A 27618-nucleotide genomic window follows, 5' to 3' on the forward strand; every position below is an offset into this window, starting at 1 on the left:
CTGTTACCACTTTATAAATAAATACATAGAAATTAAAATTATTAACCAAGTGGTCTGCCTTTGCTGGTATTGGTTGAACAAAGGATGTTGGCCAGACAACATCTTGGACTTGGTATGCTTCCACAGTACCTCTGATATTTATCATTATTTCAATCCCATTCACTGTTTTATTCTCTTTCAAGATCCCATTGGAGAGAAATTCTTTATAAGACTCCCTACCTTAGCCCTGTATATCCCTAGTTTTATTCCTACATCTGCATTACCTTTTCTGGGCATCTTTTTTATCACTATATTTCCACAGGATAATGATCCTTTAACAAATGTTCCCAACTTGAAAAACATCCCTTAAATCTTCTATTATTGCAATCTCTGCCTCATCTCCTTTCTTCTCCAAGGTGTTTGGAAATGTAATTGCTCCTTAATGCCTTGATCATTATTCCTTCAGCTCCATGTTTAAAACACCCAGGCAGCCTTAGCACAGAAATATTTCTTATCTAAAATTACAAATTCCATCCTTTGTAAAATATTATAGTCTTTTTGTCTATAGCCATTGATAAACAATATTTCTCCAATTCAAAATCTTTGTATCATTCAATTCCAATCTTTCTATCTGGAGCTTGAGTCCCACCTGCAATAGGACTTTCTTTTGTACCCATTGTCTCCTTATGCTTGCACTTTTGCTGATATGTTCCTCTACTTGCCCAACATCCAGTTTTGAATGGGTTGAAATATTTTCAATTAAAGACCAAACTACATTCTTCACTTCTTGATTGCATCCTGATGCAGGTCTCTTAAGACTGCTTACGGCTCTCTCTAAACCCCAGTGATCACAAACTAATCTCCTGGCTCAGTTTATCAGACTTGTCTGATCACTCCTTGTAAATTCTACTCTCCCATGAGGCCTGCATCAGTTCCATGAGGCCTGCATCATTCCCAGACAAAATGAAATGTTCTGCTTTCTCCCGATAACCCTCTGTCCTAAACAGATCTATCTGCCCTATGCTCTCTTCTTAGCCCTGCATCAATTCCAATCTCTCCTGCTCCCTCTCTCCCCAAAGATAAATGAATGGGCAATCACCTGTTAATGGTTTGTCCTGTTTAAGATGAAGCACACCTAGTAAAATAATATAGTTCTGAGAAAACAGGTTGACAGTAAAGAAGTAAAACCCCTAGTAAGCAGGTAATTTGGTAAATAAGTAAAAACACCCATGGTAAATAGATAAGATCTTTGGTAAAGTAGTAAGACCCCGGATAAATGGATAACATCTATAGTAAGTGATAATTGCTAAAATAAATAAGACTCCAAATAAACTGGAAAGATTCTCAGACATAGATTGAGCAATTGCATAAACAATGAAATTCAGAGATAAGCAATGTTCTCCATTAATATGAGGTTGGGAGACAAATGGACATCACCTTAAGCTGCCTTCCCATAGTTTGTTGACTAAAGGCTCCAAGTGACATTCTCACATGTCCTTTGACACTTCCCCAGCACTGCAGGATTTCAGTGCAAAAATTCTCTCTCTCTCTCTCTCTCTTTTTTTCTTTCGCTTTCCTAATAGTCTTGGTTTCTGTGAGGCGTGCTAGAGAAAGTGGCAACTCTCTGTCAGCCTTACAGTGGAGAAAAGCCAAAGAATTTCATGTATGTTACATTCTAAATGTCGTATTACTTGACAATAATGGAACCTTCACCTTTATCTCTCTCTGTCTCTCTCTGTCTCTCTCTGTCTCTCTCTGTCTCTCTCTGTCTCTCTCTGTCTCTCTCTGTCTCTCTCTGTCTCTCTCTGTCTCTCTCTGTCTCTCTCTGTCTCTCTCTGTCTCTCTCTGTCTCTCTCTGTCTCTCTCTGTCTCTCTCTGTCTCTCTCTGTCTCTCTCTGTCTCTCTCTGTCTCTCTCTGTCTCTCTCTGTCTCTCTCTGTCTCTCTCTGTCTCTCTCTGTCTCTCTCTGTCTCTCTCTCTCTGTCTCTCTCTCTCTGTCTCTCTCTCTCTGTCTCTCTCTCTCTGTCTCTCTCTCTCTGTCTCTCTCTCTCTGTCTCTCTCTCTCTGTCTCTCTCTCTCTGTCTCTCTCTCTCTATCTCCCTCTCTCTATCTCCCTCTCTCTATCTCCCTCTCTCTATCTCCCTCTCTCTATCTCCCTCTCTCTCTCTCTGTCTCTCTCTCTCTCTCTCTCTCTCTCTCTCTCCCCACAAATCAGTTCAAGCATGCTGACCAGAACCAACACTGAATGAATTGACATCTGGAGTTGTGAAATATTGTCACTGAATAGTTCTCATGAATTTTGCTTCTTGAAAATCAGTTTCAAAGACAGTAAAAATATCAGATCCATTTCATCGAGGACCTCCAATAAACAAGTAAAACTGGTTATTGCTGGGAATACCCAAGTAAATGGGTAGCATCCCTCATTAATAGCGAACAAGCCTTGTGGCATTGTATGTTAAATATTTTGAGTTGTATTTTTTTCCTTAACAGATGACGATTTTGGAGCATCTTAATCCAGAAGCATTCAGATTCACTCTCTCTTGTCTAATGGATGTGATTGACATCCTGCCAATTGATCAAATAAAATAGAGCATGGCATTAAATCCTGGCTCTCTCCTTTACTCCTGTGGTCTCTTACCCTTCACCTGTTTTTCTACAGAACCCATGTGCATCTGAGACAGAAGCATCTCATTTTAGTTGGGATTCTCTGACAATCTTTGTGACTCGTATAAAACATCAAGATGGTGGGGAGGTGGTGGTAGCCTTCCCCTCAACCTCCTAAGGAAATGTAGGCACTGCTGTACCTTCCTGACTAATGAGAAAGTGTTGTGAGTCCAGAATTGGTCATGCCTTATATGCACATCAAGGAACTTTGTGAGGTCCACTTTCTCCATGAGGGAACTATTGATGTGTAGTGGAGAATGGTCAACCTTCATCCTCCTGAACTTCACAATCACATATCCTCCTTTGGCTTGAGGATATAATGGGCACAGCAGATAGAGAGGAGCAAGTGGGCGTTATTTACCTGGATTTCCAGAAGGTGCTCAATAAGGTGCCACATAAAAGACTTATACATAAGATAAAGATGCATGGAATTGGGGGTGATGTATTAACATGGATAGAGGATTGATTAACCAATAGAATGCAGAGAATTGGGGTGCAGGAGTGTTTTTCTGGTTGGCAGCGAGTAGGATGCCACAGGGGTTGGTGCTGGGCCTCAACTGTTCACAATATACATAAATGATCTGGAAGTGGGGGGGGGGTGTTGGGGGAACAAATGGAATGTTGACCTTCATTGCTAGAGGGATTGAATTTACAAACAGAGGTGTCACGCTGCAAATGTACAAAGTACGGTGAAGCTGCACCTGGAGTACTGCATGCAGTTTGGTCGCCTTACTTGAGGAAGGATGTATTGGTTTTGGAGAAAGTGCAAATCCTCAGCAGGACCTGAGGCAATTCATCCACCCAGTTGGAACCCTTCAGGTACCTGTGGAACTGCTCCACCAACCCATTTGCCTGAGGTTGGTACGCCATGGTGTGGTGGAGCTGTGTCCCCAGGAAGTTAGCCAGCATTGCCCAGAGCCCAGAAGTAAATTGTGCCCCCTATCTGAGATTAGGTGCTTTGGGACCCCAAATCAGGACACCCATGTGTCGGTGAATGCCCTGGCACGGGTTGCTATGGTGGTATCAGCCAGCTAGACCGCATCTGGCCACCTCATGGAACAGGTACCTCAACCCATGGGAAACTGGTAGTGGCCCCACTATATCAATATGTACGTGGCTTAACCTGCACCGTGCTGGTTCAAAAGTCTGTGTGGGTGTCTTTGTGTGAGTCTGCACTTTTGAGGACTGGCAATTCATGCAGGTCTTGGCCCACTTGGTTGACCTGCTTGTGGAGGCCCTGCCATACAAACCTGATAGCCACCATTTTATCTGTGATTCATATTGCCAGATGCACCAGGTTGTGTATGGCAGCCGGGATGATGGGGCGAGGGCTGCTGGTGGAGACATCACAGTAGTGTCGGGTTACCTGGACCAACAAGGACGTCTTCCACCCTGATACTGGAGACAGCTGTCCTATACGCGGGGATCTCGGTCCTGCTGCTGCGCTTTGGCAAGGGCCACGTAATCGACCCCCTGGGTCAGTACATGGACTGATTCGATCGCGGGCTGTGACAGAGTGTCAGTTACCACATTGCTTTTCCCCGCAATGTGCTGTATGTCCATGGTAAATTCGGACATGTAGGCCAAGTGTCTCTGCTATCGGGCTGACAACGGATCCAATACCTTATGGAAAATGAAGGTCAATGGCTTGTGGTCAGTGAAGACCTTAAATTGCTGACCTTCCAAAAGGTAACAGAAATGTCTTACTGCCAGGTACAGCACCAATAGCTCTCAGTCAAAAGCACTGTATTTGAGCTCTGGGCGGCGGAGGTGTATGTTAAAAAAGGCCTTCAATGAGCTGTTCCAGTATGCCTCCTGTGCTGGAGGTGTCTGGTCTGGGGTGTACCAGGAGGGTGGCGTTGGCCAGCATGTCTTTGGCATTCTGGAATGCCCTCAGTCTCATCAACCCAGGTAATGTCCTTTGACTTGCCCATCATTAGCACAAAGTGGGGGTGCATGATGCGGGCCGCTGCCAGTATGATTCTGTGGTAAAAGTTTATCATACTGGCAAATTCCTGTAGCCCCTTTACTGTATGTGGCTTGGCGAAGTGCTGGACCACCTCAACCTTTTTGGGGAGGGGTGTTGCCCTGTGTTTGTCTATTCTGTGCCCCAGGAAATCAATAATGTCCAGGCCAAATTGGCTCTTTGCGGTGTTAATTGTCAAACCAAATTCACTCAACGGGTGCATAGTTGTCTCAGGTGTGGTGTGGTCTTTGCATCTGCAGCTAGTAATGAAAATAAATTGTCCAAATAGATGAACGCAATTGGAAGGTCCCGGCCCACTGCGTCCATCAGCTCCTGGAAAGTCTGTGCTGCATTTTTCAGACTGAAGGCTATGTGTAAGAATTCAAACAGATCAAAGGGATTATAATCGCGGTCTTGGGGACATCCTGGGGATGAACTTGGATTTGGTGGTACCCCCGGTTGAGGCCCACCTTGGAAAACACCCATTACCATGCAGGTTGGTGGCAAAGTCTTGGATGTGGGACACAGGATATTTGTCAGGCATGGTGGCCTTGTTAAGGCAGCGGTAGTCACTGCATGGCCTCCACCCCCACTGCTGTTTTTGGCAATGTGGAGGGGGTAAACCCAGGGACTGTCAGAGCACCGCACAATCCCTAGCTCCTCCTTTTTCCTGAACTCCTCCTTTACTAAGCTGAGCTTTGCAGGAGGCAGCCAGTGTACCCTGGCGTGGAATGGGAGGCCATCGGTCAGAATGTGGTGCCTAACCCCATTCTTTGGTTTGGCTATGGAGAACTGTGGCACCACTATTGAGGGGCACTCCACCAGGATGTGGTGAACTCATTATCTTAGTGGTTCTCAACCTTTTTCTTTCCACTCACATACCATTTTAAGTCCCCTTTTGTAAAGGACATAACTTCACTTTTAGCCCAATTATTTTATATCCTGAAACTTGCTCATATTCTTCCAATCTAAGATGTAGTTGTCTTAAGGATAGTTCAGGTTCAGTTAAATATATCAATATGTCATCTGCAAATGGACTAATTTTATGCTCTTCTTGACTGACTCTGAATCCCTTAATTTCCACATCTTGTCTAATTATCTCTGCAAGTGGCTCAATTGCTAAAACAAATAATGCTGGCTACAAAGGACACCGTTGACTACTAGATCATTGTAAATGAAATGGAGCAGCTATCTGCCCATTTGTTACTACTTTAGCGTCGGACTAATGTACAATGCTTTAATCCAGTTTATAAAGGATTGTTCAAATCCAAATGTTTCCAATAACTTAAATAAAAATTCCCATTTCAATCTGTCAAATGCTTTTTCTGTTTTTATCGCCACCACCACACTTAAATCTCCTCTTTTTGTGCTGAGTGGATAATACTCAACAACCTCACTATATTGCCAGCAAAATCTGCTTGATCAGTATTTATTAACTTAGGAAGTAATTTATTTATTGTTAGCCAAGATTTTTGCAACAATTTTATAATCTGCATTTAATAAAAATACTGGTCAATATGAAGCAGGTTTCAAAGAGTCTCTATCTTTTTTGATATCACAGTAATTACTGCAGTTTAAAAAGATTCAGGTAATGTATGTGTTATGTAAGCTTTTTGTATCATTTCCATAAATAAGGGAGCTAATAAATCCTTAAATTCCCTATAAAATTCAGATGGAAAACTATCCTCCCCCAGAGATTTTATTACTTCCCAATGTACTCTGACTGATCAATGGGGGAATTTAGTTCCATCTGTTCTTCCAAAGATAACTGAGGTAAATTTATTTGTGATAAGTACCTATTGATTTTACTTTAGTCTTTTAAAGATTCCTAGCTCTATAACTTAAAGTAAAAGTTTTTAAAAGAATCATTTATATCTTGAGGTTTATAACTGATAATGTTAGATTCTTTCCGAATAGCATTTATTGTTTTTGAAGCTTGTTCTGTCTTTAATTGCCATGCTAACACCTTATATGACCTTTTGCCTAATTCATAATACCTTTGTTTAGTTCTTGTTATTGCTTTTTCTATTCTATAAGTCTGCAGAGTATTATATTGAAGCTTCTTATCGATTAACAACCGATGCCTGTCTTCTGAACTTCTTGTTTACAAGTCTTTTTCCATACCTGTTATTTTTTTTCTAATTGATCCATTTCTCTCATTTATTCTTTTTTTATATTGGAAGTAAAACTTATTATTTGTCCTCTTAAATAAGCTTTCAATACATCCGAAATCACAAACTTATCATATATTGAATTTAAATTTGCATCACAAAATAATTGAATTTGAGCTCTTACAAAATCACAAAAGTCTGACCTTTTCAAAAGCATCTATAAACCAATTTCTTTATCGAGCATTTCAATCTGCATTAACAATGGTGAATGATCGGACAAAATTCTCACTTTTTACTCCATATAAAGTATTCTACCTTGAAGTTGTGCTGAAAGTAGGAAGAAATCTATTCTAGAACTGGAATGAAAGGAATAGTCTCTGAAGAGTGTACCCTCCCCCCCTCCATATATGTATTAAATTCAAATCTTTCACTAATGTCAAAGTTGCCGTAGCCGCTTAACTTCTTAGCATCACTCTTGTAGATTTATCTAATAGTGGATCTCGAGAAAAATTGAAATTGCCTCCTACTAATACATTATCATGAGTATTTGCCAAATTAAGGAAGGTTTCTTGAATAAACCTCGTCATCAGTGTTGAGAGCATATATATTTAAAAGAGTCCATAATTCAGAAAATATTTGACAGTGTATCATTACGAACCTACCTACTGGATCTGTTTCAACATGTTGAACATCATTTCAGTCCACTCTTGTCCCACAGGAAGATATCTTCCAATTTTTTCACCTCCTTACTCTTCAAATGTGACATCTCTGGTGCCTTCCACCACTTTAAGGTCTCCATTTTCTAGGACCCAACTGGCTGTGCGCTATGACATCCAATCTCCCTGCTTCTCCATCCCACACCAGGACAGCTTGAGGACCTTTATTTCTTCCATGAAGAGACCCCAACCAGAATCCCCAACACCCCCCTCATTCACCTGGCAGAACTCGTTCTCTCATTGAATAACTTTGTCTTGAATCACAGTCACTTTGTCCCAATCAAAGAGCCGAAGCGACTCTGTATTGTTATGGAATACATGGGACTGGCTGAGTTAGTCCCTTCCTTCAGCTTCTTCTGGTACATTGATGCATACACTGGGGCTGCTTCTTGTGCTCATAGAGAGATTGTAAATTTTGAGACCTTCAATAGTAATTTATACCCTCACATGGTTCCTGTTATTCCTTTCCCCTGGATTTCTCTTTCTTCACCTCAAAGTAACCAATATTAATTATAAGGAGCCCCCATCTTAATAACATTATACAGGAGCACAATCGGGAATGTCCTGTCTGGCTGCATCGTGAGGTATAGTAGCTGCAAAGCACCAGACTGGGGATTATCAAAACAACCCAGAAGATCACTGCAGTCTCTCATTCCTCTATTGATGATATTCACCGGGTACATTACTTAAATAGGGCTCAAAGAATTAAAGAGGACCATTTCCATCCAGCGTATAGTAACTCTGACCTATTCCCATCAGAGCATCTAAATCAGGGCTGCCAGGCTGGGAAATAGTTACTTACGGCAGGCTGTGAAATTAATGAAGAGTATCCTGTAAATTATTACAAATAATATATATATACTTATTTTAAATTATATCTTTAATTATAAATTTGATTATTTTCTGCTGTGCATTTTATGTGTACGTGTGTGCACCGTGGTCTGGAGAAGTGCTATTTCGTCTGGTTGTATATGCACAATCAGATGATGATAAACTTGAACTTAAGGACAATTGGTCCCCCACAAAATTTCCTCTCATAAAGCTTCCTGTTGGACCCTATTCCAATATCCCAATTTCTCCAGCTTTTATTTTTATGGTGAGACTTTCCTCATTAATACCTCAAAGATATCCTCATTTTTTTCTTCACCCTGCTGTCTCTTGAACAGAGTTGACAGAGCTCTTAATCACATCTCATCTACTTCCTGTGCTTCTGCTGTCACCCTCCTTCAAGCTGAATCAGGGATATGAATGATGTCAAAACATTCACAGTGATGCTGTGTGTGGGGACCATGCCAGTTTCATGGTGGTGTACGCACAATGGTCCACCCTGTTCTATTTGCCCCCTTTGCCCTTTAATTGTCCACTGTCTAATCCCATTCTCTCATCATTACAGATACGCTTTACTTTCACAAGAACTTTGACATCCATCTTTTACCAGTGTGTCAGTGTCTGGAAGTTTATCTCAACCACAAAAAAAATCAACTTTGATGTATTTTTTAAAAATGTAAAAAGCCAGTCTGATCATTATTAAACAAAAATGTAGTCATCAGTGTTGATGTCAAAGGTTGGCTGAGGGTGGTTGGTTTTCAGGATTATTGAATGGAGGAAAAAGGATTTGTGATGCAGAGGAATTCCAGAGTTGTTCAGGAGCAGGGCAGTTAGTGATTAAATTCACTGACGTGCCCAATTCCACAAGTGTGAGGTTTTTCACATCAAGAAACATGAGGTTACGCATGAGACAATATAATTGGTTACACCACACTCCAAAAGTTAAATAAATGGGACCCACCAGTATCAGACAGATGTTTTCACTGTAAGAAGAAAACGGGAACAACAGTACGTGCAATTTGAGGATGTGAGAAAGTGGAAAAGTTTTGGGAAGATCTAAACCAGGTATTAAATAAAATCACAAAAAGTTACAGACCAAAAAATCCAGAGATCTTTCTTCTAAGTAATATAAGAAGTAAAGAACTTGGACTCTATTTGGATGGAGCACAAAAAAGATTTATTATGATAGCCTTAGCTGGAGCAAAAAAATGTATTATGTCAATCTGGAAATCAGAAGATAGCCTAAGAATACAGCAATGGTACATAGAAATGAATAAATGTATTCCATTGGAAAAAATAACATATAATTTAAGAAATAACATCACAGTATTCGAACAAATTTGGGATCCGTACATGGAACACAACAGAGAAGTCCTACCGTGGACCTCCACCGCCTAAAATGACAGAAGGAGAAGATGACGAAATGAACTGACCCAGTATGTAAAAGTAGAAGACACAAATTTCTTGTTTATTTTCATTGTGTGATGACATTGTTTAATGGGTTTAATGTATCATATATGTTGAACGTTGAGTGGGTGGGGGGGATGAAGGAGGGAGGGAAGGGAGGGGGGGATAAAGGGGAGAAAATCACACTGTATATTCAAGAGGGAAATGTTTGTGTGTAGTTTGGTCAGTATGGTTCATAGTGTGAAAAATAAAAAAAATTTAAAAAAAAAAGAAACAGGATAAAAATTCTTCCAATCAGAATCGGAATCTATTGTCATAAACGTCATGAAATTTGTTGTTTTTGTGACAGCATCACAGTGCAAATATTCATATAAACCACCATACAACATTAAAAATAGTGTACAAAATGTTAAAGCAAGGCAGTGTCTGGTTCATTGATCATTCCTCCTCTTTTGGCATTCTGAAAGTATAGTTGTGATTCCCTGCTCCATTCTCTGTCCCTAGCATCACGCAACCCCTTTCCAACAGCAATTTTCATGCAACCACAATATGTGTCCTTTTACCTCCTCCCTTCCCACCTTGCAGAGACCCTATCATTCCTTCCATTGTAAGTCAGTGATTCTCTTGCTTTTCCTCCAAACTAGTGGACTGCATTCAGTGCTCACAACATGTTCTCCACAACATTGGAGAAGTCAAAGCAGAAGAGGTGATCACTCAGCTGGAGGATAAGGAAGTCAGCAGAAGAGGGTGCAACCAAACAGGCGTGGAAGACAGACGGAGGGAAGATCGACAAGAAGACCAACGTCAAGAAGCACAACAGACAAGCAGCCCAAGAGGGAAGGAACAGCAACAAGAGGCCCAGCAAGAAGAGGCCCGACAAAGAGATACAAGCAGCTCGTCAGGAAAAACACAAGAGACACAGACACAAAGAAGAGAAGAAGAAGGACACAAACACAGATACAGACACAGAAGAAGAAGACCAAGATCATCACAGAGAAATAAAAGGTAAAACTGATGGACAAAGAGAAATAAAAGGTAAAACTGATGAACTGCAGTTTTGTGGATGCAGAGGCTATGGGAGTGCTGGAGGCAAATCTGAGCTTGTTCTGGGGGAGGGGCTATGAAGTTGCCACCTTCATTGGGGGAATCGGGGAGGAGCCACAGGTACAATCAGCAAGGGTCGGGCCAGCCATACACATACAAGCAGTATTAACAGTGGTTCCACCACACCCTCCCTACCTCATAACCCTCTATTTTCCTTTCATCCATGTGCCTGTCTAAGAGTCTCTTAAATGCCCCCAGTGTTTCAGGCTCCACCACCATCCCTGGCAAGGCATTCAGGCACCTACACCTCACCCAAACATACCCCTGATATTTCCCCTAAACTTCCCTCCCTTAACTTTGTACATATGTCCTCTGGTGTTTGCTGATCCTGCCCTGGGAAACAGTCAATGTTAGGGAAGTTGAAATCACCCATAACTACAACCCTGTATTTCCCACACCATTCATAAATCTGCCTGCTTATCTGCTCCTTGGTGTACTGAGGACTACTTGGGGGCCTATAGACTACTCCCAGCAGAGTGATAACTCCCTTCCTATTTCTGACCTACCCATACCAACTCAGTGGACACTCCCTCTTCAGCACCCCCCTTTCTATAGCCGTGATACTATCCCTGACCAGTAATGCTACTCTCCCCCCCAACCCCCACACCATTTTCTACCTCCTATACTATTCTTTTTAAAATACCTAAACCCAGGTACCTGCATCAGCCAACCTTGCCCTTCCTCCTACCAGGTTTCAGTAACAGCTACAACACTGTAGTTGATTGAGTAACATTTGGAGTATCGTGTACAGTTCTGGCTGCCACACTATGGGAAGGATGTTATCGCTCTGGAGAGGAGATTCAAGGGAAGGTTGACTGAAATGGATCATTATATCTATCCTTTTGCAAACTGACCATGTGTGACCTTGTCAAAGGCCTGACTGAAGATGATCTAATTGAAACATATCAATTTCAAAGTTCAGTTTACAGAGTCTCTGACCCTTTCAGCAAGTCCACACTGACCATCAACACCCTTTTTCACTAATCATATTTTATTCTCTCCACATTCCCATGAACTTCCTCCATATTCTACCATTCACCTAAATACTTGAGTAAATTTTCAATGGCCACATAGTTCCTGTATTTAATCAGCAATAGATAAGTTTCAACGAGATTTCATTCCTGTAATCTCTCATCAACAGCAGCCCTGCCATTCCAAGGGTCAGTTTGATAAACTTTGCTTAACTCCCTCCTTAGCAAAAACATCCTTTTTCAGATAAGCAGACCAAACTGCACACAATACACATGAAATGGTTTCACCAAGGCCCTGTACAATGACATCCCTGCTCCTATATTCAAAAACTCCCACTCTAAAGGCTAACATACCATTCTCTTTCTTACCTGCTTGTTTATCTTCAATGACTGGTGCATACCAACCATCAGTAGTATATCATGAATGTATGTTTCCCACTGCTATTGATTATTTCTTGTCATAATTTCCATGGGCATCAATGGTTCCTGAATATAGTTACTATGGGCATCTATTTATTTTTGGGAATATTTTCCATGAAATATCTATGAATTTGGCTTCTATGGCAGCAGTCTGTTTCTGGGTAAATTCTCCAGTGAATGATTATGTGCTGGCACAGGCGGCCATGGAGTCAGATCCAATCACTGTTGGGTTTGAAGAGAGAAAACTGGATTCTTTGACAAACCCCGATGGAGCAGATTTTGCATTCAGTTTCTGTTTTGATCTGAGCTTCAATATTGAAGACCTGTGATTCCAAACCAGCTGCACCTCCAGCTGAGCCAGTAACTACCCACTTTGTTCCCAAAGTGTATGTGGTGTACTTTAACATAGTTCCGTAATTGGTTAGTGGATGCAGAGATGTAAAGCACTTTGCAGGTCAATCTTTGGGCGTCACCTTGTGTGGAGTGCCCCCCATCAATTAGACTCTTCTCCAGTAGAGTCTATCTACTCCAAGCAGGGAAGAACTGAACCCATTCTCCATCATTCTGCTTCCACAAATTTTATGGACTTCCATTTTACTTTTCTGTATTGTCTTACTTTCTTCCTTTGCCTATATTTTCAGAAGTGATTTTGCTGCCAGTTTATTCCTGGGGCACAGTGTGGGCAGTCCTGGATGGCAGTTTAATTTCAGAATGGCTGCTGGAGTGGGAATCATTCGTCTCAACAATCCCTGTATTTTACTGTTCAGTTTTCTGGTACTTGATTGAACACTTGTTGCTGATCCTTCTTTTTGAATGAATCATTAACCAGCTGAGAACAAACCATGAGTCAATGACTGCCAGTTTGTTTGCTGTTATGGCCACAGCTGCTGCTTGCTCCTCTTGATAAAAAGTTTGTACTGATGACAGGAGATCCTGCTGAGACTACCTGGTTAATTGCATTACAATTCCTGGCAGTAAGTTCCATGAGAGGAAATGGGAACTCTCTCAGCCTTATTCCAAAACCTTACCAATAATACCTGATGTAGCCATAACCTGTTACAAAACCAAATCTGGTAAAGTAGCAGATAGCAAAGCTTCTCTCCCAGAGGAACTCAATGCCTTTTATGCCAGATTTGACAACAATAACAGCGAAGAACTACCCCTCCGCATCCCCATGTCCCCGATGATCCCATCTTGTCCGTTTCTGAGGATGACGTGCGTGCTGCCTTCAGGAGAGTGAATCCAAGGAAAGCAACTGGCCTGGATGGAATATCTGGGTGGGTATTAAAGATCTGTGCTGATCAACTTACCAAGTTATACATGGATATCTACAATCTCTCACTCCAGCAAGGCCATGGTACCCACCTGTTTCAAAAGGGCATCAAGAAGAGTGTTGTAACCTGCCTTAATGACTATTGACCAGTAGCATTTAAATCAACAGTGATGAAAGCTGGTGATGAAACATATCAGCTCCTGCCTGAGCAGTGACATGGATACATTCTAGTTCACCTATCGTATTAATAGGTCTATGGCGGATGCCATCTCTCTAACTCTACACAACGCCCTGGAACAACTGGACAGCAAAGATGCATGCATCAGGATGCTCTTTATCGACTACAGCATTGTATTTTTACTTCAATCGTGATGTCTGCAGAATTTCGTGTTTTAATCCTGGTTCTTTGTTATGTTCATTTTGGGATCTGCCCATCACTGCAAGGCCAGTATTTATTGTCTATCCCTAATTTCCCTAGAGAAGGTGATGGTGAACCACTTCCCTAATTGGCTGCTGATGGTTTGGTGATGGTGTTCCCAAAGTGCTGTTCAGGAAGGAGTTCCAGCATTTAAACCTAGTGATGATGAAGGACAGGCGATATATTTCCAAGTCAAGGATGGTATGTGACTTGGAAGGAAAACCTGCAGGGGGTGTCCTTGTTGTCCTTATCTTTTTTTTTGTGGGGGGGGATGTATTCACAGGATGGGAGGCACAGTTGGAGTTATCTGAGTTAGTGACTGCAGTGCATTTGTAGATGATACAAACTACAGCCACTGAGGATGGTGTTGGAGAGGATGAATGTTTATGATGATGAATGGGATGCCAATCAATGGGGCAGCTTTGTCCTGGATTATGTTTTTTCTTGAATATTTTATTTTGACTTTTTAACCATATAACCATATACAGCACAGAACAGGCCACTTTGGCCCTACAAGTCCATGCCAGAACAAATCCCCACCCTCCTAGTCCCACTGACCAGCACCTGGTCCATACCTCTCCAATCCTCCCCCCTCTATGTAATTATCCAGTCTTTTCTTAAATGTAAATAATGTCCCTGCTTCAACCACCACTGCCGGAAGCTTATTCCACATCCCAACCATCCTTTGCGTGAAGAAATTTCCCCTCATGTTCCCCTTATAATTTTCCCCCTGCAATATCAAACCATGGCCTCTGGTTTGAATATCCCCCACTCTTAATTGAAAAAGCCTATCCACGTTGACTCTCTCTGTCCCTTTTAAAATTTTGAACACCTCCATCAAATCCCCTCTCAATCTTATATACTCCAGAGAAAAAAGCCCCAGGCTGCTCAACCTTTCTCTGTAACTCAAACCCTGACATTCTGTCAACATTCTTGTGAACCTTCTCTGCACTCTCTCTATTTTGTTTATATCCTTCCTATAATTCAGTGGCCAAAACTGCACACAGTATTCCAAACTTGGCCTCACCAATGCTTTGTACAATTTCATCCTAACATCCCAACTCTTGAATTCAATACTCCAATTTATGAAGGCCAACAATCCAAATGCCTTGTTCACCACTCTATCTACCTGAGTATCAACTTTAAGGGTACTATTTACCATAACTCCTAAATCCCTTTGTTGCTCTGCACTCCTCAATTGTCTACCATTCAATGTATATGACCTATTTAGATTTGCCTTTCCAAAATGCAACACTTCATACTTATCCGTATTAAATTTCATCAGCCATTTCTCAGCCCATTCCTCTAGCTTTCCTATATCTCTTTTTAAGCTACGGTAATCTTCCTCACTGTCCACAATACCACCAATCTTTGTATCATCTGCAAAATTACTTATCCAATTCACCACCTCTTCTTCCAGATCATTAATATATATAATAAACAATAGTGGACAATTTTCTACCACTACTCTCTGACACCTCCCATCCAACCATTGCTGAATCCATTTCACTACCTCCTTATTTATACCTAATGCCTAATGCCTCCACCTTTTTTCCTAACCTCCTGTGGGGAGGTTTGTCAAAAGCTTTATTAAAGTCTAAATAAACAACATCCACAGCCTTCCCTTCATCAATCTTTTTTGTAACCCCTTCGAAAAACTCTATAAGGTTTGTTAAGCATGATCTACCCCTGACAAAACCATGCTGACTACTACCTATCAATCCCTGTTCTTCCAAATATTTGTAAATGCCATCCCTCAGAACACTTTCCATCAACTTACCCACCATAGATGTCAGATTCACAGGTCTATAATTTCCAGGCTTACATTTGGACCCTTTCTTAAACAGCAGAACAACATGAGCCACCCTCCAATCCTCTGGCACTACCCCCGTGACTAGTGACATCCTAAATATCTCTGTTAATGGCCCCACTATCTGTACACTAGTCTCCCTGAGTGTCGTTGGGAATACTTTGTCCGGACCCGGAGATTTGTCCACCTTTATCTTTTTTAACACTGCCATCACTACCTCCTCAGTTATCCTTATATGATTTATGACCTCCCCACTATTTTTCTTTACTTCAACTGGTACAATATTTTTTCCCTAGTGAATACCGAGGAAAATAAATCATTTAAAATTTCCACCATCTCCTCTGACTTTTCACATAGCCTACCCTCCCTATCTACAAGGGGTCCAATTCTATCCCTCACTAATCTTTTACTTTTAATGTACCTATAGAAACCCTTTGGATTTATTCTTACTCTGCCTGCCAAAACCTCTTCGTGCCTCTTTTTGGCCTTTCTAATTTCTTTCTTAAGATTTTTTCTACACTCCTTGTAGTCCTTTTTCAATTTCTCATCACCCTGCTGTTTATACCTCTTGTACACCTCCCTCTTTCTCCTAACCAAATTTTTAATATTCCTCAAAAACCAAGCCTCCCTATGACTTCCAGCCTTTCCTTTGATCCTCACTGGGACATATCTACTCTGTACTCTCAAAATTTCTTCTTTGAATATTCTCCATTTTTCATTTACATCCTTTCCTGAAAAAATCATGTCCCACTCAATACTCCCCAAATCCATTCTTATTCCTTTGAAATTTGCTTTTCTCCAATCCAGAACCTCAACTTTAGGCCCTTCTTTGCTCTTCCCTAAAACTACCCTAAAACTAATAGAGTTGTGATCACTAGACCCAATTTGTTCTCCGACTTTAACCTCAGACACCTGACCTATCTCGTTCCTAACAGGAGATCCAGTATTACACCGTCCCAAGTCGGTTCCTCTACGTATTGATTAAGAAAACTATCTTGTACACATTTGACAAACTCTAGCCCATCCAGCCCTCTTACTGTATGTATCTCAATCAAAGTGAGGGAAGTTAAAATCTCCCATGTTCACTACCTTATGTTTATTACACATATATGCTATTTCCTTACAAATTTGTTCTTCCAATTTTCTTGGCCCATTTGGTGGTCTATAATACACTCCTATTAGTGCCCTCATGCCTCCTCCACCCCTCAATTCCACCCAAACAGCCTCACTGGATGATCCCTCCAAACCATCCTGCCACCTCATGGCAGTAATGTCCTCCTTCACAAGCAGAGCAACTCCTCCCCCTTTTTTACCCCCTGTTTTATCACATCTAAAACATTTGTATTCTGGAATATTTAGTTGCCAGTCCTGTCCCTCCTGTAACCAGGTCTCACTAATTGCCACAACATCATGATTCCAAGTGCCAAACCACGCTCTAAGCTCATCTACCTTGTTCACTATGCTTCTTGCATTAAAGTACATGCATTTCAGAGAATGACCCTCACATATATTCCCTATTCTACCTTTTACCTTAACCTCCATCCTTCCTTTGTTATCTTTATCATTCTTAACTAGGTGGCCATGCACCCTAGACACTGCTCGCAAAATCTGCTCCCATGCCAAACTAGTTTAAACCCTCCCCCACAGCTCTAGCAAATCTGCTTGCCAGGTTATTGGTCCCCCTCCAGTTCAAGTTTTGTACAGGTCCGACTTTCCCCAGAAGAGATCACAATGATCCAAAAGTCTTATCCCCTGCCCCCTGCACCAGCTCTTTAGCCACGCAGTCATCCTCCACATCCTCCTATTACTACCCTCTCTAGCACGTGGCACCAGCAGTAATCCAGGGATTACTACCTTAGAGGTCCTGTTTTTTAACTTCCTGCCTAATTCTATGTATTCCTGTTTCAGGACCTCATCCCCACTTCTAACTAAGTCATTGGTCCCCACATGGACCACGACTTCTGGCTGCTCACCTTCCCCTTGCAGAATTCTGTGAACTCGATCAGAGACATCCCTGACCCTAGCACCAGGGAGGCAACAGACCAACTTGGATCCCTGATCTCATCCAACAAACCTCCTATCTGTCCCTCTGACAAGTGAGTCCCCAACCTCAATTACCCTGTTCTTATCCCTCCTTTCCTTTTGAGCCTCAGGGGCAGCCCCTGTGCCAGAGCTTTGACCCCACGACTCGTCCCTGATAGGCTGTTCCACCCAGCAGTATCCAATGCCGAATACATGTTGCTGAGGGGCACTTCCACAGGGGTACTCTGCACTGGCACTCTCCCTCCTTTCCTCACAGTCACCCAATTCCCTGACTCCTGCCTTCTAGGGGTGACTGTCTCCCTGTAACTCATCTCTATCACTGCCTCTGCTTCCCTTATGATCCTCAGTTCATCCAATTGCAACTCAAGCTCCCTAACATGGTCACTCATGAGTTGCAATTGGATGCACCTTTTGCAGGTGAAGTCGTCAGGAACAGCTGTGCTGTCTCTAACTTCCCACATCCCACAAATGGAGCACTTGACTACCCCAACTGACTCCATTACCTCCTTTCTTAATATATATAGGTTATTTAAAAGAAAAACTAAACAAATAATACTAAAAGACTAACCAAAAAGGACACCTTACCACACAGGGAGCTCCTTCTTAGCCCCTGCTCACCGAAGTCCATCGAGCCAAAGTCCCAAGTCTCCACTCCTTCACTGCCCAAGTCCCTCGAGCCAAAGTCCCAGACTTACAACAATCAATACAATCTTTTTCAACATTCACAGAACGTACAGAGTCTGTGTTTTGTTTCCACCCCCACTTCCTTGCTCCAAAACATAACCAAACAAATTATACTAATAGGCTAATAGGTAAGAGGTCAATAGGTAAGAGGTTTATGGGGTAAGGGAGGGTTTGTTACATTTTTTTAGGAAGGGAAATTTGGGTTAGCACAATGTCAAGGGCCAAAGGGCCTGTACTGTGCTTTATTGTTCTATGTTCTATGTCATAGGTAGATACAGGTGGGAGGGTCGAGAAGGAAGAAGTAGAGAAGTGATGGGTGAGAGGGCAGATGACTAAGAAGAGTAGTTCTCTGATCAGAGAAGGAAGGGAAGCAGGTGGGGAGCTGGATGAAAAGAGGCAGAGGAGTGGGAAAGAAAGATACTGGTGAAGGGGGCTAATGGAAATTGGAGGTTCCTATTGATGCCATTTGGTTGGACACTGTCACGGCAGAATATAAGGTATTGTTCCTTCAATTTGTGGGTGACCTTGATTTTAACAGAAAGCTGTGGACAGACATAGAGTACAGCAAAGATGTGTAGAATTAAAATAGTTGGCCACTGGGAAGTCCTTGCTGTTGCAATGGTGGTGCTCAAGGAAGCATCTCCCAGTCTGCATCCAACCTCAGCAATGTAGAGGAAGCCACATTTGGAGTATGACATGGAGTAAATGACACTTTAGATTCACAAGTGAAACATTGCTTCACTTGGAGTAGTTTGGGGCTCCGAATAGTGGTGAGGGAGGAGGTGTAAGTGCAAGCGAGCAATTCTTTCGGTCATAGGGGTAGGTATCAAGGGGGTGATTGGTGGAAAGTGATAAATAGATGAGGGAGTTCCCTATGGAAAATAGGGGAGTGAAATATGTGTCTCATGGTGAGATGCTGTTGTAAGTGGTGGAAAGTGTGAATAATATGTGGGATGTGGAGGCATGTGAGGTGGTAGGTGAGGACAAAGGGAATCCAATCCTTGTAATGTCGGGGGGTGGGGAATGGGCCAGGACAGGTGGACATGACAGTGGAGGGGAAGCCACATTTTCTGAAGAAGGAGGACATTTCAGATGTCTTGTTAATGGAAGGCCTCATCCTGCATTGAGTAGATACAGTGAAAATGGAGGAAAGGAACTGAATACTTACAAGAGACAGGATGGAAAGAGGTATAGTTAAGATAACTGTGGGAGTTAGTGGATTTATAGAAGATGTCTGTGGATAGTTTGTCTCTTGAGATGGACAGGGAAAGTTTGAGAAAGGAGAGAGTATTGCTAGATATGGACCAAATGAATTTCAGGTCTGGGTGGAAGTTGGCAGCAAAGTGGATAAAGTTGATGAGCTCATCAAGGGTGCATGAGGCTGTACAAATGTAGTCGTCAATGTTGCAGAGAAAAAGTTGAGGACCCTTTTCTGAGAAGACTTGTAGCATGGTTGCTCCACAAATCCAATGAACAGACAGGGATAGCTGGGACCCACATGAGCAGGAAGAAGCAGAGAGCCTTGAGACCTTCTTTATAGGGGAATGGAAGAGTATCGGGATTTTTATTATACAAGTTTTTTTTGATGTCCATTGTCTTTGGTGTTATCAGGTCACCTTGATGCCACACTTGGTTCAACACTGAACTGATGTCAAGAACAGTAAATCTCACCACACCTCTGGAATTCAGCTTTTGGGCCTCACTTGGATTAGGTTCTATGAGGAAGTCTAAAGCTGAGCATTCCTGGTGAAACCCATGGAAGGTTATTGGTGACTGACTGCAGCTAGATAGCAGTGTCAACAAAGCCTTTCATTGAGAGTGGACTGATTGGGTGGTAATTAGCCACATTGGATGTGTCCTTTTCTTGTGAACAAGACACACCAAGCTCATTTATTGAGTAGTACTGTTGCTGGAACAGTTTAGCTATAGGCTGGTTCTGGAAAACCTTTACGATATCCATTTCTCTCTTGATATTACACGATGTGTATTAAATTGGCTGGAGTGAGGCTTCTATAATGGTGCAGATCTCAAAAAGATGTTGAGATGGAACATCTATTCAACATTTGAACAACCAGAGAATAGAGGTGTTTCAACCTTGGGATGGGATCAGTTTAGTTTGGCATCATGGTCAGTGCAGACATCATGGGCCAAAGAAGACTGAGGCAGGCAAGCTACCAGCTGCAATCCTGTCAACAGGAGCTCTATCGGGAGTATCCTAGCCAGCTGCATCACAGTTCAGTAAGGTTGCTGTTGAGTGTAGAGCATTGGATCGGCGGTCAATCCATAAGACCATAAGAGCGGTAGAGAGGATCACTGGGGTCTCCTTCCACCCACCCCCCACCATGAACAAGATCTACCAGGATCATTGAAGAGAGCGCACAAAATCATTGAGGACCCCTATCACCCACACATAGGATCATTCAGCTATTCCCATTGGGAAAAAAATACAGGAGTACAGGCACACAATCCTCTATTCAGACATCTAAAATCCGGAAAGTTCCAAAAAATGGCATGTTTTTCCTGGTGCTGGTCCGGCGGAGGGAGAAAGAAAGAGAGACAGCAGCATGACTAGGTTGGGTGGGGTGGGGGGGGGGAAAGATGGCAGTGCGACTTGAGTGGGCAGAGGGAGAGAGATGCCAGCGCGACTGGAAGGGGGTGGATACGGCAGCACAATTTGGGTGGGCTTAAATCTGGGGCAGTGGCTTTTGTTTGAGATCTGGAAAAATCTGAAATTTAGAACATACTGTCCTCCAAGGGTTCTGGATAAAGGATTGTGTACCTGTATCAGCTAGAACCACCAGGCTGGGAAACAGCTTCTTCGCACAGGCAGTGAGACTGCTGAATGATCAAAGGAACTGTTCATATAAACCCTCTGAGACTTTACTATTTATTAAACAATATTTATTCATATATATATATATATATATAGATATTGTATGTATATATTTTATTTCTGGTTGTGTGTTTGCATGTTTTTGCAGAGGACCAGAGAATGCTGTCTCATTGGGTTGTGCTTTTACAATCGGATGATAATAAATTTGAACTTGTTTCTCTGCTGTATTGTTTGATGTTTTGTGACATTTCTGGCTGAACATGATTTGCTAATGCTTCAACTTTTTCTTTCTCATGTTGAGACCTGGCGATATTAAGGATGAGGGTATTCTCAGAGCCTTCTCCTCCTGTGAGCTGGTGATTGAGCACCACTATTTATAGCCAGTCTAGAGAGCTCTAATCGAACTCACTGTGTATGACATTGATGGCACTGTGCATTGCATGCTGCTTCTGTTGTTTGAATGGAAGTAGATCGATGTTACAAATTTATAAGGCTGCATCTCAAGATGTTTTGTTGACTCAAGAGATGGAAGACCTGTGCAGGATCTTGATCTAAAACATTGACTATCCCTTCTACATCAGGGAGACTGGACTCAGAGTGGGAGATCATTTTAGTGAGTACATTGGTTCTGTCCACTGCAACATCAAGATCCTCCTGGTAGCCAACCATTGTAATTCCACACTCCATTGCCATGTCTATCCAGGGCCTCACACACTGCATAACCGAGGTCAGCCACAAATTGGAGGAACACCCTTTATATTCCTTCTCATTAGTCTCCAATCAGACAACATTAACATCGATTTCTCTAATTACTGTTATCCTCCCCTGATCTCTCTTTCCCTATCCTTCTGTTTCTATTCCTCCAGCTCTTCAACCCCTTCCTTTTCTCCAATCAGAAAGTTAAACTTCTCAGCCCTCTGCTCCTTTTCTTTTCTATCCTCCCACTTAAATGTATCTATTGCTTCTTACTTTTTGGCCTGTGCTCCTCCCACTTCTCCTTCCACCCTCCTCTCCCCATCTTTTTATTTCAGGCACCTGTCAGGTTTTTTTCTCATTCTTGATGATGGGGCCAGGCCCCGAAACGTTGGTTTCCCTTTACTTCCTATTGATGCTTCATGACCTGCTGAGCTTCTCCAGCACATTTGTCTATTGCAGCTCCACACATGCTGCCTAAACTCCTGAGTGCCTCTTGTGGTGCTTCTTCTATTACAATAAAGAAACTTGGGTACTTTCAAAACAATCAGATTTATTAACTAAGCAAACAGCATGAAGAACAGAACATACACATGCCAGACCTCATGTGAAGGCATCCATCTTGAATCTACCCATTTGCAAGATGCAACATTCCCCAGTTGCTATACACTCCATCTTGACTCATCCTGGTAGCATTCTATCACTACATTCCCTTTCCTTGAGATGTTTAATCAAACATGACACATCAATACACTATTCTTTCAATTTAAAGTTCAACACAAATGTAATATGAACATCAACAGCACAAACTTTTAAGTGTGCTGTTATTTTTCTTTTATAAATTTAGTCTGTCAGGTGCTTTGACAACTCTTGTTGGATCTTCTTAACACAGGTGCTTGTGTCGAATCTGCACGTGCTTGTGTCGGGTCTGCTGGTCCACGACTGTATAGTTCAGGTGGTGTTTCCTCTTTTTCTATGCAGGCTGAATCCTCTGCATTTATCTGTCCCTGCAGTATCTCTGGCATTTTCAGCAGGCTCCTTCGATTCCTCCTCAGTATTTGACCCTCCTGACAGTGGAGGATCTTGGATTTACTTCTCCCAGAACAATAGACTTTTTGTCCCAAGTGTTGGAATCTTTGAATCTCACTATCACACTATGTCATGTTGTGCCAGTGGCCCTAAGCTTCTCGCTGACTTGTCATAGTTTGCCTTTTGTCTCCCTTGTAGACGCTTTTGTGTCTGTTCGACATCTCGATTCTTGTTTGTGTCTGCAGAGTAGGGAAGTGCATAGTCTATGTCCCATCAGAAGCTCAGTGGATGACATGCCATGCTCAAGTGGTGAAGGTCTGAACTCAATAGAGCTAGATATGGATCTGAGCCACTGTCTAGTGCTTTCTTAAGCAATTGTTTAACAATATGTTGTGTTGAGATTTGTTTGGGATTCAGAAGGAAATGAGTCTAGACACAGGGAATGGACAACGAAAGGATTTATTAACACAGAAACAAACAGACTGGCTATCCCAGCAACACATTGACAGATCAAGAGCAATTAACAGCACAAAGCAAAGTAGTTAGCAATTTACAAGCAGTTGAAATCTAAACCTAGCAGCAGAATGCAATCAGAAGCAGTTCCAAGAGAGAGGAGGGGGGGAATGCAACTGCTTCTGACGACCCTGGAATACGCCCATAGGGAAAGGGGGATTCCTACATGTGAGCTACATGCTTCCATACTCCTGATAATTGGGAGCACAGTTACAATGCCAGTATTGGCTGTGTCTACAGCGATACCCTGGTTAGCTTAAGGGGTTACTAGTCCCTTACGTGCAACCACATAGAGTGCAGCAAGTGAAACTGAGGTGCTGCAGTTTTATAACCTGCCCTGCTCAGCAGGGGCTGTGAGATAGGGGGCTGGCTAATGGGAGTGTGTGCTCTGGCTGGTGGGATCATACCTGATTGGCAGGCTGGATAGGCTGGGTGGTGCCTCACTGTTGATGGACAGCTGGATGTGGCTTCAGACATAAAAGAAAATGGTTACTGTCTATGTATCACACTATGAACTCCTTCCTCTGCTTTGTGGATGCAGAGGACTTGAAGTCACATGAAATCATACTCTTCTGCAAAGTTCTGGAATTCTCTACAACTGTAGCATGGTCCATTATCACTGTAGACAATTTGAGGAATTCCGTGTCTTGCAAAGATTGATTTCATACATTGGATCATACAAGCAGCAGACATGCTAGGAAATAGCGCAATTGCCAGATAGTTCGATAGATAATCAATAACCAACAAGTAATTATTTCCATCCATGTGGAACACATCAGTTCCAACTTTCTGCCATGGTTCTATTGGTAAGTCAGTTATGATCATGGGTTTGTTTGTCTGCTTTGTGTGATGTTTCACACAGGTCTCACAGTGTGAAACCATCCTGTCAATGTTAGCATTTATCCCTGGCCAATAAACAGCAGTTTTGACCCTCCTCTTGCATTTTTCAATTCCAAGATGCTCCTCATGCACCCTTTTCAGCATCTCTTGTCACAGTGATTGAGGGATTATAATTCTCCTCTGTCTGAGTAGAAGCCCATTGACAACCCTCAGTTCAGCTCTGATGTTGTAATATGACTGATATCCACCTTGTGGCAGGCTGCACCTAAGGAAAACACAGGCACAATACTGTTTGAGGCAACACAGCTTTATTCCACTCACATAAATATCTAGTTGGCAGCTAGCCATGCTCACAGTGTGATCCCGGCGAGAAAGAGAGAACACACGTTCGGGACATCAGCTTTATACCATGGGGCCTCTGGGCCCACCTAGTGGTTGGATGTCATTAGGTTGGGTGCCGTCTCTCTAGGCCACCTGTTGGCCGAGTAATGTACTGCAGCGTATCATCACACACCTCTAGGCCAGTTTTCATTCAGATACTTGACACGTATCCCATTTATGCCTTCTATGATGTGCTCCATTGTCCTGTGGAACAATTCCAGAGCTGAGGAAATTCCAAAAGGGATCCTCAGACAGGATTATCGACCAAACAGTGTATTAAATGTACAGTATTTTGTGCTATCCTCATGCATTTTTATTTGCCAGTATCCCTGGAATTCATCCAATTTAGTGAAAAACTTTGTACCAGCCATCTCACTTGTAATTTCATCCCTGGTTGGAATCTAATAATGTTCTCTCTTTATATTGGCATTCAAGACTTGCCCTAATGTCATACTCAGCGATAAAATGACCTTTGTCCCTGTGTATAACTTGAAAGGAATATTTGTTCCATTTGATTACAACGACACAGTCCATTTATCCTGCTTAACCCTGTTCACTTCCTGCAAAACCATGCCCACAAAAAGTGTATCGCTCAGAGCAGTTTCTTCTCTAGTATGTAAAGTATCTTCTTCTGTTCAGTTTCCCTTTGGAAAAAGATTGCTTTGCATAGTAATTCTGTCCTTTGCATAGTAATTCTGTCCTTTGCACTTGACTTTTCCATAAGCTGTGCATTGCTTTTGTGCATGTTCAGTGCCACATCATTTACAATTGAATGTCTCTCCATCTTTTTGTTGTTTTCTGTATCTCATTGTTTGTGTGTGTCTAGATATGACTTCATTTTCACTGGCTTTTACACTAACACTGAATTTTTTCACGTTCTGCAGAGCTAATACACTGACGTGGCATATCTTCACAGCTCTAGCTAAGGTAAGCTCTGTCTCTTGCAGCAACCTCTCTCACTTTCTTACTATTAATTCCGAACACAGTTTGATTGCGGATCATTGAATCATGTAGCGATCCAAAATTACATGTTCTTGCTTTTTATTTTAAGTCTGTTAAAAAAATTATCAATACTCTCTCCCTCCATCTGCGTACGCAAGCAAAACACATACCTCTCAAAGGTTTCATTTTACTTCGGTGATCAGTGTTCATCAAATATCTCAATAACCTTGTATAATTTGATCTGGTCTCCTGCCTCGGCAAAAACAAATGTGTTGAGAATCTCTAGAGTTTGAGGTCCCGCCACAGTAAGTAGCAATGTATCCAGTTTTCTATTGATTCCAATTGCTTGCAGGTAAAGCATAAACCTTTGTTTAAACAGCCTCCACTTGTGGTCAATATTTCCAGTCCAATTTACAGCATTAGGAGTTTTTAAACCCTCCATATTTTCTCTGTTGATATCGACTGTTACTCACTATGCACAGTTTTTTTTTCCTTCTTTCACTCCTGTGCACAGCAGAACTTGGGTGCTTCTTCCACTCTTGGCTGTTTCTTCCACTCCTGGAACCATGTGATGTTTCTTCTATTACAATAAAGAAACGTGTACTTTTTCAAATAACAAGATTTATTAACTAAGCAAAAAGCACGAAGGACAGGACATACACATGCCAGACCTCATGTGGAGGCATCCATCTTGAAACTACCCAAGATGCAACAGCATTCCCAGCGCACAATATTCCCCAGATGTTATGCACTCCGTCTTGACTTCTACTGGTGATAGCATTCTATCACTACACCTCCAAGAACTTGTTTTTTTTTCAAGCTTATTTTGTGAGCCTGGTACTGCTCCAAACATACTCTTCTGCAATCCTTGTTGACCAAGACTGAACAGGACTGGTACCACTGAATAATCCAGTTCTTCTACCCTCTCCTTGACTCAGTCCTAATATTCCAAATTTAGACCACCTGATGTTTCCCAACCAGGGTTCTGCTGATTTCACAATTATTTCATCGAGTTCTGATTAATGAGTAACAAAAAAGTCAACTGTGGACCCTAGACCAATCATTGTTCCACACACACTGGGTTTGAGGGAATCACCTTGATATATCCCAATTCTACATTATTATCCCATTTGGAACAGACCAAAAAGAATGTGGCGTGCTCTGTGGCTCTTCCTTGCTGTGCAGTTGCTGGGGACAGGAACAGCTGTCCCACTGAAAACAAATGCTGATTTTCAATTTTTGGAAAACTTTAATGTGAATCAGGTAATCTATGGCAGATATAACTGGTATCCTGGGTTCAGGGTCCATAGTTAACATTATACCTCTTGTATACTGGATAGGGACTGGAGTTAATGCAGAAAGACTACTTAATGCAGTGGCTGTGGTACACATAGCTTAACAGTGGTAATTAATGCCTTCAAAGTTATGCTTAGCAGGTTGTAGTTATTGCAGGAAATCTGGTATTGGCGCTCAAGGACTACAATTAATTTTTTAACTCTTAGGCAATGAGGTTATTGCTTTAAAGGTTACAGTGGTATGAGGAATAATGATTATTACAAGTGTGTTTGTAATTGTGGTGCACTGGGCTAAGAGATTGTAGTTGATTCAGTAATCTGACAGTCTTAATGCAGGGTCTTAATACAGGATCCTGATTTAAAGTTATGTTTGGAACACCACCTGGATCACTAAACAAAAATCTTGAGCGAAAATCAAGTGCTGGAGGGACTCAGCAGGTCAGGTAGCATCTGTGGAGACAAAGAATAACCAACATTTAGGGTGAAAACCCTACCTCAAGACTGCAGTCTCTTCAGTTACCGAAAAATCTTTAGATGCAGCCTCATAAACCTGCAATATGAAGCAACCCTTTGCAACACTACTCGAAGTTGGGGTAAGGGTTGGTGGTTAATATAGTAACTTTGATACATTGTGCTCAGGAGCTATGGTTTATATTCCAATTCTGTCTGAGAGACAATAGTTAATGTAATAAAACTTGT

General features: G+C 42.0%; 1 protein-coding gene and 1 long non-coding RNA gene across 2 annotated transcripts in view; one reads left to right on the forward strand and one right to left on the reverse strand.

Moving 5' to 3' along the window:
- LOC138762030 (protein AMBP-like) overlaps positions 1–27618 on the forward strand; it is a 56960-nt gene that overhangs the window by 13257 nt on the left and 16085 nt on the right. The window contains exons 7-8 of the mRNA XM_069935216.1: positions 10315–10675; positions 25567–25609. Of these exons, the coding sequence (XP_069791317.1) occupies positions 10315–10675; positions 25567–25609 (404 nt within the window). The remainder of the gene's footprint in view (positions 1–10314; positions 10676–25566; positions 25610–27618) is intronic.
- On the reverse strand, positions 23392–27334 carry LOC138762039 (uncharacterized). Its single transcript, XR_011356731.1, has 2 exons — positions 25795–27334; positions 23392–24566 (listed from the first exon to the last, which is right to left on the reverse strand). It is a non-coding gene; the product is annotated as an uncharacterized lncRNA (long non-coding RNA).

Source organism: Narcine bancroftii, chromosome 1 (assembly GCF_036971445.1).
Source record: "Narcine bancroftii isolate sNarBan1 chromosome 1, sNarBan1.hap1, whole genome shotgun sequence".
In the NCBI taxonomy this organism is placed as follows: domain Eukaryota; kingdom Metazoa; phylum Chordata; class Chondrichthyes; order Torpediniformes; family Narcinidae; genus Narcine; species Narcine bancroftii.